This window comes from Lampetra planeri, chromosome 38 (assembly GCF_965212315.1).
Source record: "Lampetra planeri chromosome 38, kcLamPlan1.2.h2, whole genome shotgun sequence".
Taxonomy (NCBI): Eukaryota; Metazoa; Chordata; class Hyperoartia; order Petromyzontiformes; family Petromyzontidae; genus Lampetra; species Lampetra planeri.
This window is the reverse complement of record NC_136144.1, coordinates 5762718-5776924: the sequence shown is the minus strand read 5'-3', so window position 1 is coordinate 5776924 and position 14207 is coordinate 5762718. Positions and strand designations below refer to the sequence as shown.

General features: G+C 48.0%; 1 protein-coding gene across 1 annotated transcript in view; it reads left to right on the top strand.

Moving 5' to 3' along the window:
* LOC144731165 (inositol 1,4,5-trisphosphate-gated calcium channel ITPR1-like) overlaps positions 1-14207 on the top strand; it is a 233752-nt gene that overhangs the window by 79230 nt on the left and 140315 nt on the right. The window contains exons 4-5 of the mRNA XM_078612129.1: positions 3248-3334; positions 9097-9255. Coding sequence (XP_078468255.1) covers positions 3248-3334; positions 9097-9255 — 246 coding nt within the window. The remainder of the gene's footprint in view (positions 1-3247; positions 3335-9096; positions 9256-14207) is intronic.

Here is a 14207-nt window from a genome sequence, read left to right as displayed (position 1 = left end):
TGATGGTGATTGTGGTGATGATGATGGTGATTGTGGTGATGATGATGGTGATTGTGGTGATGATGATGTTGATTGTGGTGAAGATGATGGTAATTGTGGTGATGATGATGGTGATTGTGGTGATGATGATGATGGTGATTGTGGTGATGATGGTGATTGTGGTGATGATGATGGTGATTGTGGTGATGATGGTGATTGTGGTGAAGATGATGATGGTGATTGTGGTGATGATGATGGTGATTGTGGTGAAGATGATGATGGTGATTGTGGTGATGATGATGGTGATTGTGGTGAAGATGTGAATGGTGATTGTGGTGATGATGATGGTGATTGTGGTGAAGATGATGATGGTGATTGTGGTGATGATGATGGTGATTGTGGTGATGATGATGATAATGGTGATTGTGGTGAAGATGATGGTGATTGTGGTGAAGATGTGAATGGTGATTGTGGTGATGATGATGGTGATTGTGGTGAAGATGATGATGGTGATTGTGGTGATGATGATGGTGATTGTGCTGATGATGACGGTGATTGTAGTGAAAATGATAATGGTAATTGTGGTGATGATGGTGATTGTGGTGATGATGATGGTGGTGATTGTGGTGAAGATGATGATGGTGATTGTGGTGATGGTGATTGTGGTGAAGATGATGAAGGTGATTGTGGTGATGATGATCGTGATTGTGGTGAAGATGATGATGGTGATTGTGGTGAAGATGATGATGGTGATTGTGGTGATGATGATGGTGATTGTGGTGATGATGATGATGATGGTGATTGTGGTGATGATGATGGTGATTGTGGTGGTGATGATGATGGTGATTGTGGTGATGATGATGGTAATTGTGGTGATGATGATGGTGATTGTGGTGATGATGATGATGGTGATTGTGGTGATGATGGTGATTGTGGTGATGATGATGGTGATTGTGGTGATGATGATGATGGTGATTGTGGTGATGATGGTGATTGTGGTGATGATGATGGTGATTGTGGTGATGATGATGGTGATTGTGGTGAAGATGATGATGGTGATTGTGGTGATGATGATGATGATGGTGATTGTGGTGATGATGATGGTGATTGTGGTGAAGATGATGATGGTGATTGTGGTGATGATGATAATGGTGATTGTGGTGAAGATGATGGTGATTCTGGTGAAGATGATCATGGTGATGATGGTGATTGTGGTGATGATGATGTTGATTGTGGTGAAGATGATGGTAATTGTGGTGATGATGATGGTGATTGTGGTGATGATGATGATGGTGATTGTGGTGATGATGGTGATTGTGGTGATGATGATGGTGATTGTGGTGATGATGGTGATTGTGGTGAAGATGATGATGGTGATTGTGGTGATGATGATGGTGATTGTGGTGAAGATGATGATGGTGATTGTGGTGATGATGATGGTGATTGTGGTGAAGATGTGAATGGTGATTGTGGTGAAGATGATGGTGATTCTGGTGATGATGATGGTGATTGTGGTGAAGATGATGGTAAATGTGGTGAAGATGATGATGGTGATATTGGTGATGATGATGGTAATTGTGGTGATGATGATGGTGGTAATTGTGGTGATGATGATGGTGATTGTGTGTAAAGATGATGGTGGTGATTGTGGTGATGATGATGGTGATTGTCGTGAGCGGAACTCTAGCGGTGCTGTAGCGCAAGTGAGACCCGATGTCTTGGTCTCTTGGGTTCTCGCCCGGTGAACGCTAAAAACCGAGCCGGATGTCCACCGGGGCAGCGGTGGTTTGGCTTCGCCGCACGTGGCCCGTGATCGGGCACCGTGGAGACGACCGAGGGTTGGTGGATCACCGCACGGACGGTGCTAATAGCTTCTAGATTTGAAGCTTTCGTGACTGCAAGGAATCATATTCTTAGGTTTTTTTCGGTAAAAGTCACGTAGGTAAAAAATTAAAACTTAATAAAAAAAAAAATTAAAGAAAAAATCACGACGTTTCGGAGGCAACACAAGCTTCCGTCTTCAGGTGGAATCGTCACAGCACGATTGCCGTATCAAGTGATACAGCTATCGTGCTGTGACGGTTCCACCTGAAGACGGCCATCCTCGGAGGTCGACCGGAGGTCGGGTGGCCTCATCATCGCTCGTCTTATGGCCGCGGACACTCACACGAGCCGCCCCCCCCCCCACTCCCCCCCCACTCCCCAACTCGCTAATTGTCTGTTAGCGATTCCCAAGCGGACGGCCGACTTTGACAGAAATTAGGATGGCTTTCGAAATGCCTCCGTGACCGCCACTGCTGCTGGTGATGATGATGATGAGGAGGGACGGTGCTGCTTGATACCTGCTGATGCTGCTGATGATGATGGTTGGTACTCTGCATTGGTGATTATTTTGGGATTGTGTGTTTTTGTAACTTGCTGACCCCCCCCCCCCGCCCCCCCCCCCCCTTACTGGACATCTGTGACAAAATAGCTTCATCGATCATCGGATTCCACCTCCTGCCTTCTAAAAAAAAGATTCTGATTCTGAATTTTAATTAAACGGGAACGTTTACCCCCCTCCCCCCACCACGCTCTTGTTTATGTACCCACTTGCATGGTAATGTAGTTGACTGTTTAATTGTGTGTGTATGTCCGTGTTTACGCTTTTGTTTATTTATTGTGCGTGTGTGCGCGAGTGTGTGGGGAGCTGTGGCGGTGAGCACTACGAACCCGGCCAACCGATTATAATTCCCCGCTTATGGCCAACACCAGTGACGATTATCTGTACCCCTAGGTCGACTCAGCCTTAAATAAGTACCTAGTGCGGTGTGTAAACATCGGCACCGGGGAGACAAAGGCGGCCCGGGCGTGGTGTTGGCCCCCCACCCCTTCGTGCGCCGTGCCGACCTTCATCGGTGCTCACTAACAGCACTTGCCCCTACAGTATGTTAAGGCTATAAGGGGGATCTTCGTCTTTGGAGTGGTGGTGCAGCGAACAGCGCGTCGCGCTCGGAACCCGGCAGCCCGAGTTCGATTCTCGTTCACCGCACCGGTTCTCGGCCTCTCTTAGGTCGAATCGGCCTTGAACGAGTACCTTGCGCAATGCGAATTGAACATCACCACCGGGGAGACAAAGGCGGCCGGGCGTGTTGCTGGCCAGGCCGCCTCCGCACGTGACCTTGCGAGCCTCCATCGTCGGTGCTACTCCCGGAGCACCACTTGCCCCCTGACAGCGCGTTGAAGGCTACGCGGGGGTCCTTTGTCTTTTGTGTGTGTGCGCACGCAGCACGCCGCCGAGCTGGAGAAAAAGCAAAACGAGACGGAGAACCGGAAGCTGCTGGGGACCGTCATCCAGTACGGCAACGTCGTGCAGGTGGGGGGGGAGGGGGGGCACGGGGTCATGGGGTCATCGGAGTGGTGGGGGGTGGTGGGGGGGCGGTGGGGGGGACGGGGGGAGCACGACATGGGTCACTGCTAAAGAAATTTTGGGCGGTTGTTAAACGCTAAACTTCTGTGAGCGACGACGTCACGATCCACTCCGTGACTGTCGGGCTTTCTCCGCTCGACCTCGATCGGCACTCTTGTCCAGGGTTTACAAACGCCGCAGTATTAATCAGGGCGGCCGCTGAATTCAAACCGTGCACCTGTGTTTGTCTTGGAACGCTCTCCCTACCGACATTCGGAAGCCATCGAGAGCTCTGCGTTTTTAGATAATTTCTTGAGAACTGCCTTTCGTCTTCAGTTCGCTGTCCTTCCCCCGCGCCTCTCCGATTGGCACGGCTGGCTGCGTACACACGCGCGTACGGGGCAGGACCAGGGGGGTCACGAGCGGCCGTGCGACGATTCCATTATCAGAGATCATTGCCTTGTGGCGGCCTCTCTCTGATCTCTTGTGGCGTGAGGTCCCCGTGGGGGATTCAAGGAATTGTATTTTCGTTGAGGCCTGCGGTTCGCAAAACCTGGTCGGGTTGCTCCAGCGGTTGAGCGAGCGAGTGGCGAGCGATCGAAAGGTCGACTCGGCACATCATCACCCGCGGTGGGCGGGTCGATAAAATAACGGATCACTTTGCGGGGAAGTTGATGGTGGCTGTGTCCGATGGAAATGCGGAATTTCCACTGGTATCTCAGAGAGCCGTGAGCGGGAGATATTTTTTTTATCTACTATTCTTTTTTAATTGCAGGTCAGGCCCACTGAGTTATATAGCTGAAACTATGGAGCTATATAGCTCAACGAAGTGGCTTATCGTCGGGTGGAAATGTATAGCAGCCAAATATTCTAAAACGCACGTTTCTAAATGTGGAGAGAAAAACCCGGAGGACCCCAAAGAAAAATCCTCGCGACAACGGGGAGAGAGAGAGAGACACGCAAACTCCAAATATACAGCAGGCGTCAGGGTCGGGATGGAACCCACGACCTCCTGTGTACCAGGCGAGGTAGTTAATATACAGCAGGCGTCAGGGTCGGGATGGAACCCACGACCTCCTGTATACCAGGCGAGGTAGTTAATATACAGCAGGCGTCAGGGTCGGGATGGAACCCACGACCTCCTGTATACCAGGCGAGGTAGTTAATATACAGCAGCAGGCGTCAGTGTCGGGGTCGAACCCACGACCTCCTGTATACCAGGCGAGGTAGTTAACATCTCACCTCTGAGACGGCCACCAAGCCATCGGCTCGTCCCTTGAGCGGCAGGAAATCACTTTGACCTTTTTTTCTTTTTTACACAAACAAGAATCGACCTCCCAATTCCGTTCCCCGCTGAACGCATCTCGTTAACGGTGGAGAACACTCAACTCCTCCCGCGCGGTGCCTGGGAATTGGAACCCCGATCTGCTCGTCGATATTGTCCTTAGAGTTGGAACAAAATTATTAAGCGGTTGTGTTTGCAGTCAAGAGAGTATGTGAAAATAACGAATAAATAAAACTCGCTCTCCCTCCGCGTGTATCGTTAACGCCACCTTCGGACGGAAAGCGTGAAGACATCCGGGACGTGTTCCAGAATTCCATTCATCCGCTAAATATTGGCCTAGGTATGATCATTTGTATTTATGTACGTTGAACTTCCTTCGCACCTTACTTAGCCAACCGTGCGAATCGGAGGTGCGGGGGAAGGTCAGCAAACTAAACACGAAAAGCAGTTCTAAAGAAATTAGTTTGTCAATCTCGATGATTTAAAAGTGCCATAGCTCCAGTGGCTTCCTAATATCGGAAGGAAGAGCGTTCCAGACGGCCGCAGAAGCAGCGCATCTGAAAGCGCCGGGCGATGATGCGGTGAGCGCCGTCTTTGCTCGACGCTGCGAGGATGAGCGGAGAGTTCGCGTGATCGTCGTTTATGCTCCTTGACCAATTCAGCGAGATATCGTGGTTCATTCGTAGCCAAGCACTTTGCGTGTAACGTCCGCCGCTCCGTTTACTGAAACCCGGACAGGACCCGGTTGCAATGATTTTTTTTTTCGATCGTAACTTTGTTGGCCGCACCGTACATTAATGAACCACGGAAAAAATTAACCCGTAAAAACTAAGTTTTTCACTATAAATCCTTTATATGCGTGGCGGCTAGAGTCCTCTCGTCATCTGGCTTGAGATGGCTGCCACCTATGGGTCAGATGAATGGCTGCCACCATTAAGCAATTGGTAATTAAATATAATTTATTTTTTCCTAAACAGTGTAAAATTTTTGGAAAACATTTTTCACGAAAATAAATTGTCACGCACAACGAGTCTGTGTGCAAAATGTCAGCTCGATTGGATCACGGGAAGTGGGTTAAAAAACGACCGAAAGATTTGCACGGTCGTAAGCGCGCAAAGCAAGCAAGCAAGTGAACTTAATATAAAGGATTTAAAAAAATCTAACCCATCCACCAAAGTTTGGCTACGTGTTTCATTTACGATCCACACAGCTCCTCCCGTGTTTGAAACCGCCGCGATGTTTGCCGTTCAGAGTCAGTGGCGGGGGAGGGAGGGAGGGTTGAAGGCGATGTGACGTTGCAAATAATCTCATCAAGTCTCGGAGCGGCCAGGTCCCGGGGGGCTTTGAAATGAGAGCGGCAATTTCACACCCCCGCTGCTCGCAAATTCGATTGTCGATTCAGCTTCAGATTTATTCTGTTAAACGAAACAACAACAGCAACAACAAAAACCGCCCTCAAGGCCAGCAACGCAGATTTACCCAGCGCCCTAACCTACCGCCCTCCTCCACACAGTCGATCGCGTGGCTTAACGGGTGTTTAGGTGACAGCAAATTAAATGCATTCACCGAACATAAACCTCCTACCTCCACCGCCCATTCGCCAATCTGTCTGCTCCCCCCCCCGCCCCCCGTCGCACTATGGGCGGAAGGTGCTCTCTCTGCCAGAGTGATCTCCAGAGGGCGTTTGGTCTACTCTTCCGCACGGTGATAAGCCACTTCGTTGAGCTATCATTTTTTTTTTTGCTGTCAGGTGGGGTCCCAATACTGTTGTTGAAAACAAAGTTCATGGTGGTTGTCACAGGGGCCCCAACTCGGAGCTTTGGCAAGGCACCCCCTTGCTCCCCACGACATAAGAGAATATGGTTGGAGACCTTTGGGGTGCTCCCTGTGTGAGTCTCTGGGTCTCTGTGTGAGTCTATGGGTCTTTGTGTGTGTCTATGGGTCTCTGTGTGAGTCTAAGGGAGACTCTGGGTGGGTCTACGGGTCTCTGTGTGAGTCTATGGGTCTCTGTGTGAGTCTATGGGTCTCTGTGTGAGTCTATGGGAGACTCTGCGTGAGTCAATGGGTCTCTGTGTGAGTCAATGGGTCTCTGTGTGAGTCTATGAGTCTCGGTGTAAGTCTATGGGAGACTTTGCGTGAGTCAATGGGTCTCTGTGTGAGTCTATGGGTCTCTGCGTGAGTCTCTGGGTCAGTGTGAGTCTATGGGTCTCTGTGTGAGTCAATGGGGCTCTGTCTGAGTCTATGGGTTTCTGTGTGAGTCTGGGAGATTCTGCGTGAGTCAATGGGTCTTTGTGTGAGTCAATGGGTCTCTGTGTGAGTATCTGGGTATCTGTGTGAGTCAATGGGTCTATGTGTGAGTCTATGGGTCTCTGCGTGAGTCAATGGGTCTCTGTGTGAGTCTATGGGTCTCTCTGTGAGTCTATGGGTATCTGTGTGAGTCAATGGGTCTCTGTGTGAGTCTATGGGTCTCTCTGTGAGTCTATGGGTATCTGTGTGAGTCAATGGGTCTCTGTGTGAGTCTATGGGTCTCTCTGTGAGTCTATGGGTATCTGTGTGAGTCAATGGGTCTCTGTGTGAGTCTATGGGTCTCTGTGTGAGTCTATGGGTCTCTCTGTGAGTCAATGGGTGTCTGTGTGAGTCTATGGGTCTCTGTGTGAGTCTATGGGTCTCTCTGTGAGTCTATGGGTATCTGTGTGAGTCAATGGGTCTCTGTGTGAGTCTATGGGTATCTGTGTGAGTCTATGGGTCTCTCTGTGAGTCTATGGGTATCTGTGTGAGTCAATGGGTCTTTGTGTGAGTCTATGGGTCTCTGCGTGAGTCAATGGGTCTCTGTGTGAGTCTATGGGTCTCTCTGTGAGTCTATGGGTATCTGTGTGAGTCAATGGGTCTCTGTGTGAGTCTATGGCTCTCTCTGTGAGTCTATGGGTATCTGTGTGAGTCAATGGGTCTCTGTGTGAGTCTATGGGTCTCTGTGTGAGTCTATGGGTCTCTCTGTGAGTCAATGGGTCTCTGTGTGAGTCTATGGGTCTCTGTGTGAGTCTATGGGTCTCTGTGTGAGTCTATGGGTATCTCTGTGAGTCTATGGGTATCTGTGTGAGTCAATGGGTCTCTGTGTGAGTCTATGGGTATCTGTGTGAGTCTATGGGTATCTCTGTGAGTCTATGGGTCTCTGTGTGAGTCTATGGGTATCTCTGTGAGTCTATGGGTATCTGTGTGAGTCAATGGGTCTCTGTGTGAGTCTATGGGTCTCTGTGTGAGTCTATGGGTATCTGTGTGAGTCAATGGGTCTCTGTGTGAGTCAATGGGTCTCTGTGTGAGTCTATGGGTCTCTCTGTGAGTCTATGGGTATCTGTGTGAGTCAATGGGTCTCTGTGTGAGTCAATGGGTCTCTGTGTGAGTCTATGGGTCTCTGTGTGAGTCAATGGGTCTCTGTGTGAGTCTATGGGTCTCTGCGTGAGTCAATGGGTCTCTGTGTGAGTCTATGGGTATTTGTGTGAGTCAATGGGTCTCTGTGTGAGTCAATGGGTCTCTGTGTGAGTCAATGGGTCTCTGTGTGAGTCTATGGGTCTCTGTGTGAGTCAATGGGTCTCTGTGTGAGTCTATGGGTCTCTGCGTGAGTCAATGGGTCTCTGTGTGAGTCTATGGGTATCTGTGTGAGTCAATGGGTCTCTGTGTGAGTCAATGGGTCTCTGTGTGAGTCTATGGGTATCTGTGTGAGTCAATGGGTCTCTGTGTGAGTATATGGGGGGTGGGGGGGTCTCTGTGTGAGCCAAAGAGAAGAGTTGGTGGGAGGCTATTCGGGCAGATCTTGGCGGTCACGTGTCTGCGGTGCAACGGCCGCGAAACCCGGCAGACGGTTGACCACGTTGGTAGCGTGGAGGCACGGAGGTGGCATCGACGACTTTGCCCTTTGATGTCAATCTTGATTCTTGTTAACAACCTCCTCCTCACCATTGGAACCTCATTTGCCAGTAAAAAAATATGATAATTGTTTTTTTACCCTTCTATCTGGCAACAAAACTGACACCTTTTTTACAAGGAGTCATGTTTACATAGACCACAATACCTGCGGTCATAATGCAAACAAAAAACATAACTCTAATTATGTGCACTGTCCTTGAAGTTGATTGGTCCACACCCGAGACAGCTTTCTTTAGAGCCTAGTCTCACACGGGTGTGGACCAATCAACTTCAAGGACAGTGCACACATTATCAGAGTTATGTTTTTTGTTTGCATTATGACCGCAGGTATTGTGGTCTATGTAAACATGACTCCTTGTTAAAAAAGGTGTCAGTTTTGTTGCCAGATAGAAGGGTAAAAAACCAATCATCATATTTTTTACTGCCAAATGAGGTTCCAATGGTGTAAAGGGGGTGTGTTCTTACTCGTCTTCTTCCACGCGTGTGTCCCACTCCTTCTCCCGCCCGCCCGCGCCTCGCCCAGCTGCTGCACATCAAGAGCAACAAGTACCTGACGGTGAACAAGCGGCTGCCGGCGCTGCTGGAGAAGAACGCCATGCGCGTGACGCTCGACGGCGCGGGCAACGAGGGCTCGTGGTTCTACGTGCAGCCCTTCTACAAGCTGCGCTCGCCAGGAGATAGCGTGAGCACTCACTCACACGCTCGCTCGCGAACGAGATCACTCACTCGCTCGCGAGCTCACTCACTCACTCACTCGCTCGCTCGCTCACGAGCTCACTCACTCACGAGCCTCACTCACTCACTCACGGCGCTGTGCAGAAGAGCTGTAGCCGAGGGGACGGAACACGGGGAGGCTGAGTGTAGTTGTGTGGAGGAGCTGTAGCTGAGGGGACACGGGGAGGCTGAGTGTTGCTGTGTGGACGTCACGTGATTCCATGAGGAGTCATTCACAATCCAGCGAATGTCGAGGGGCAACTTAACTCTGAGCGACAATTCTAATATCTGACTCTTAATGTAAACGGCGAGGAATGTTAATAACTCACGGAGCCCCGTGTGGCTGGCTTTGGGCGGCTGTGCGTGGCCCTCAGTAGTATTATTATTATGCAGCATTACCCTCATTTAACGTGCTGATGAATATTTAATCCGAGAGACGCATCTGTTTCCTTTTTTTTTCTCCCCTTGATGACAGCAGTAACGTTTGATGCTTAAACCTCCGTGCGGAATTATTCGGTTTGTTTTTTGACCGTATAACCCGGCTATGCCTCAGGCAATCCGTGAACATTTCATCACGAATTTCCCCGTTGCAAATTTTCTCCATTCGCCTCGCGATTGCCTCAAACAAATCAAATAAATTAGCACATTACAGCGGAGCGGGAACGGTACCGGGGCAGGGGGCGGAGGGCATGGAACGAACGTGAATGAAAATAGGAATGAAAACAAGAAACCCATCACACCCTCAGTGATTGCGGCGGGGAACGGAAACGGTGCCGGGAGGATAACGGAGCGAACAGGAATGAAAAAAGGAATGAAAACTGGAATAAAATACACAGGAATTTCAACAAACAGGAATGAAAACAAGAAACACGTCACGCCCACAGTGATCGTAGCGGGGAACGGTGCCGGGGGAGCACGGAGCGAACAGGAATGAAAAAAGGAATGAAAACTGGAATGAAACACACAGGAATTTCAACAAACAGGAATGAAAACAAGAAACCCGTCACGCCCACAGTGATCGTAGCGGGGAACGGTGCCGGGGGAGCACGGAGCGAACAGGAATGAAAAAAGGAATGAAAACTGGAATGAAATACACAGGAATTTCAACAAACAGGAATGAAAACACGAAACCCGTCACCCCCTCAGCGGCGAACGCCGACTGAGCAGAGTAAATCGTGACCGCGAGCACTAAATAAAGTGCATCAGCGTGCAACGAATAGCACGAGAAGGATACGTGGTAAACAAAATAAATAACAAGAAAGTTGACTTTTTAATCCATTTAAAATTTAAGATTGTTATGGGAAGGTAAGCTCACCGCTAATGACTTTCCTTTCCGAAAATGACATAATTTTTTTCGCATTGAATATTTAGTTTTTATTGCAAATTTTAATCTTCCATAATACAGGTTTTTTTTAGGTTAGATACAGTTTTTTTTTGGGTTAGATCGTGATCTAACCAAAGAAAACTGTGTTAAACCACATTTGAATCTTATTTGCTTTAGCCCGGTTCAATCTTTGTCAAAATTTAATGAAGTTTACATTTGGTCGCGGTTGTTTTAAATGTAAATAATATATATATACACGTGCGTAGGTTTTTTATCCTCAAAATTGGAGTGAATTAAATCACTGGCGTCGTTGTGGAGATTATTAATGGACAAAGTGGTGGAGAAAAACTCAACTCATTCATCAATAACAGCTGCGTAGTGGCCTTTAAACCGTTTAATAGGCAAAGTTTCAGCCTATTAAAAAAACACATGGCCCCGGCTTCATGAGCCGTGCGGGAGGGCAGTTTCGCCAATTGTCACCCATTATACATTCTGTTTCCTTTTAAGGCCTCACACATTGTTATTTTACGAACGCGTTGAGCGTTTGGTGGTTGGCTTTTGTGATTGCGCGCCGCTGCCGACGCGGAACGCGGCGGCGAAATCACCGAATCACTTGCCACGCAGAAAAAAAATTAACCCGTAAAAAGAAAGTTTTTCACTATAAATCCTTTATATGCGTGGCATCGGTTTTATTTTATTATTCATTTCTGTTTTTCTTGAGTAAGAGTTTCATTTTTATCACATTGGTATTTTAAATTAAATATGCAAATTTTTTTTTTCCTAAAAAGTGGAAAATTTTGTAATTTTTTTTTTCACGGAAATAAATTGTCACGCACAACGAGTCTATGTGCAGAATGTCAGCTCGATTGGATCACGGGAAGTGGGTTAAAAAACGACCGAAAGATTTGCACGGTCGTAAGCGCGCAAGCAAGCAAGCAAGTGAACTTAATATAAAGGATTTAAAAATAGATTAGCCGACACTGTGTATCCGTCTCTCTCCCCATTTATATATATAAAAACATCATTTCTTACATTTCCCATCTGCCCAACGGCCTTCTGGGAGTGCGTACATTCCAGCGGCATTGGTTCAAATGCAGGCAAAATTCTGGACCAGTTTTCGCCGGACGGTGTCTCATCAGCAGAATCAGGGCCTGCTTCAAAATTAATGCTGGTGAACTGACAGATGTTATGGGTTAAATGGCCATCTGTTTAAGATATGGGTCCCAGGTCACTCTTATCAAAGAGGCAACGGCGTTTCACACATGTCATCGGGTTTATTTAATCTCGCGGTTAAATGAACGATACTGGCTCTATGTGGCACCAACTTGCACACACGAATTTAAATGTTACATTTTGTCTGATATTTTTTGAAAAACATACTTTTTCTTAGTTTCTTACACTCAATTCCAATATTCAACGCAATGTTCTTCTTTTAAGCCCAGGATGCTTGAGCAACTCCCCATGAATCCACATCACATGATGGAAGGCTTTCATCCGGCAGTGGATTTACAAAGGGCTGTGAACTCGTATTATAAATAATTTGATGACATCATCTTTCTCTATTTAAGACGGGAAGCAGGTGCATTGCTTCACTATTCTGCCAGTTCGCCCGATGATGCCGGTTGATGTAATTACCAGCGAAACGTCGAACTAATCAGATTGTAAATGTTGTGGATTTACTCTCCAACACACCGGTGGGCTGACATAGTCACTAATCGGCGCTTTGTTTGCGTGACAAACCTTACTGGCGGTTTACGACACATTTACACTTACGCGATCTATCCCAAAAACCTTTATTATGAATGATATTGGTCGCGAAAGCCAGCGCGTTCAACTCGCATTATATATTTATTATTACTATTATTGAGAGACCTGAAGTCTCATTTTCCAACAGGAGTTGATCAAACATGACCGCCGTTATTCTCCCGGATGAAAGGCGCGGCAGAAGGTCAGGTGACGTCGCTTGCATCGAATGTGCCGCCTCTCAGACGCACAGCGTCTTTCCCCATCAACGGGCCTTAGCCCGGATGGATTAAAATACCGACCGTCCCACTCACCGATGTTACCACCCCCCCCCCCCGCCCGTTTAACGTGAAGTTGGCTTTCGCGACCAATATCATCCATAGTATAGGTTTTTTGGGGTTAGATTGCATAAATAATTTAAATGGAGCATGCCAATTCGTTACTAGTACAGCACTAACCGGTGTGTTGGGAGAGCAAATCCACAACATTTACAATCTGAGTGCGACGTTTCGCCAGTAATTACAACCAGCATCATCATGCGGACAGCCAGATAGATCGCTTAACGAATCGGCTGTTTACGTGACAACCCTTACTAATTTGCTGTGTCGGGTGGTGGCGGGTTTAACGACACATTTATTAAAAAAATGTATATATTATGTACCACACCCCTCCCCTCCCAACACGAGATTTTTCGTGTTATTTTTGAAAAAAAAAATCAACGACGTTTTTTTCACCCGCGGGGTTTAACGCGACGCAGGCCACGCGGCGGACCACGGGGCCCTACGGTAACCCGGGCGATGAGCCCACAGCGCCGGGCCGGGCGCGTGGTGCTGGCTAGACCAGCGCTCAACGCCGCGGCGGTACCGGCAAGCGGCGCTTCACGGTGCGTCGTCGCATTCCGAGCGAAAACAATGAGGTTTTTTTTCACTTGAGTTTATGCGCAGTACCGGTGGAACATCTCCTGTGCGGTCAGTGGCATGAGTGGCACGCGGGCTGAGCAACCTACCATATTGTAACTGTTGCTTTAAAATCAAATATTTCAAAGTGTGTCTTGTAAATCCGTAGAATACGGTAAACGTATTGTAACGGCATGGTTAAATGTCGTGAATATTACATCGCGGCAAATATGTTCGACTGCAGCAAATCAAAGCGCAGAGTTAAACACGGGTGACATCAAAAGCAGTTGTTAGCTCGAATCAACGCGCAGGGTTTAAACATCGTAAATATCAAACATCGTAAATATCAAACATCATAACAGCAGGCGGCCGGCCGTCTCCTGCAACAGAGCGGAAAAAAAAAACATCACAACAACAACGACGGAGGTGGTGAGAGTGAAATGTTCCAGCAGAGGTCTGCGGATTAAAACTTTCGGAATGAAACGCGGATTAGTGCCACCGTCGCTCCAGCGGCGGTTTGGAGACATCAACGTTGCACAGAGCTCAGCAGTAACTCATATATTTGTACTTTATTTTTATTTTACCAGGTAACGCCCCGCTTAGCTTTATAGCTCTTTATCAGACGAGACCTGGCCACCAATGATAGCCCGACGGAGTGGCTTATCGCGTGGAAATTCATAGCAGCCAAATCCTCTGAATGCACGTTGATTATAAATTTGGAGGGAAAACCCGGGGAGAAAAATCCACGCGACCACCACGGGGAAAAAGACACGCAAATTCCAAATATACAGCAGCAGGCATCAGGGTGGGGATCGAACCCACAACCTCCTGTATACCAGGCGAGGTTGTTAACATCTCCTAGCCACCGTGGCGCCCCTGACACTAGGATTAATGCATTGAATGCCGCTGTAAATGGAGATGCAAGATGAAAAGACCAACGCAAAAAACTGAGTTAAA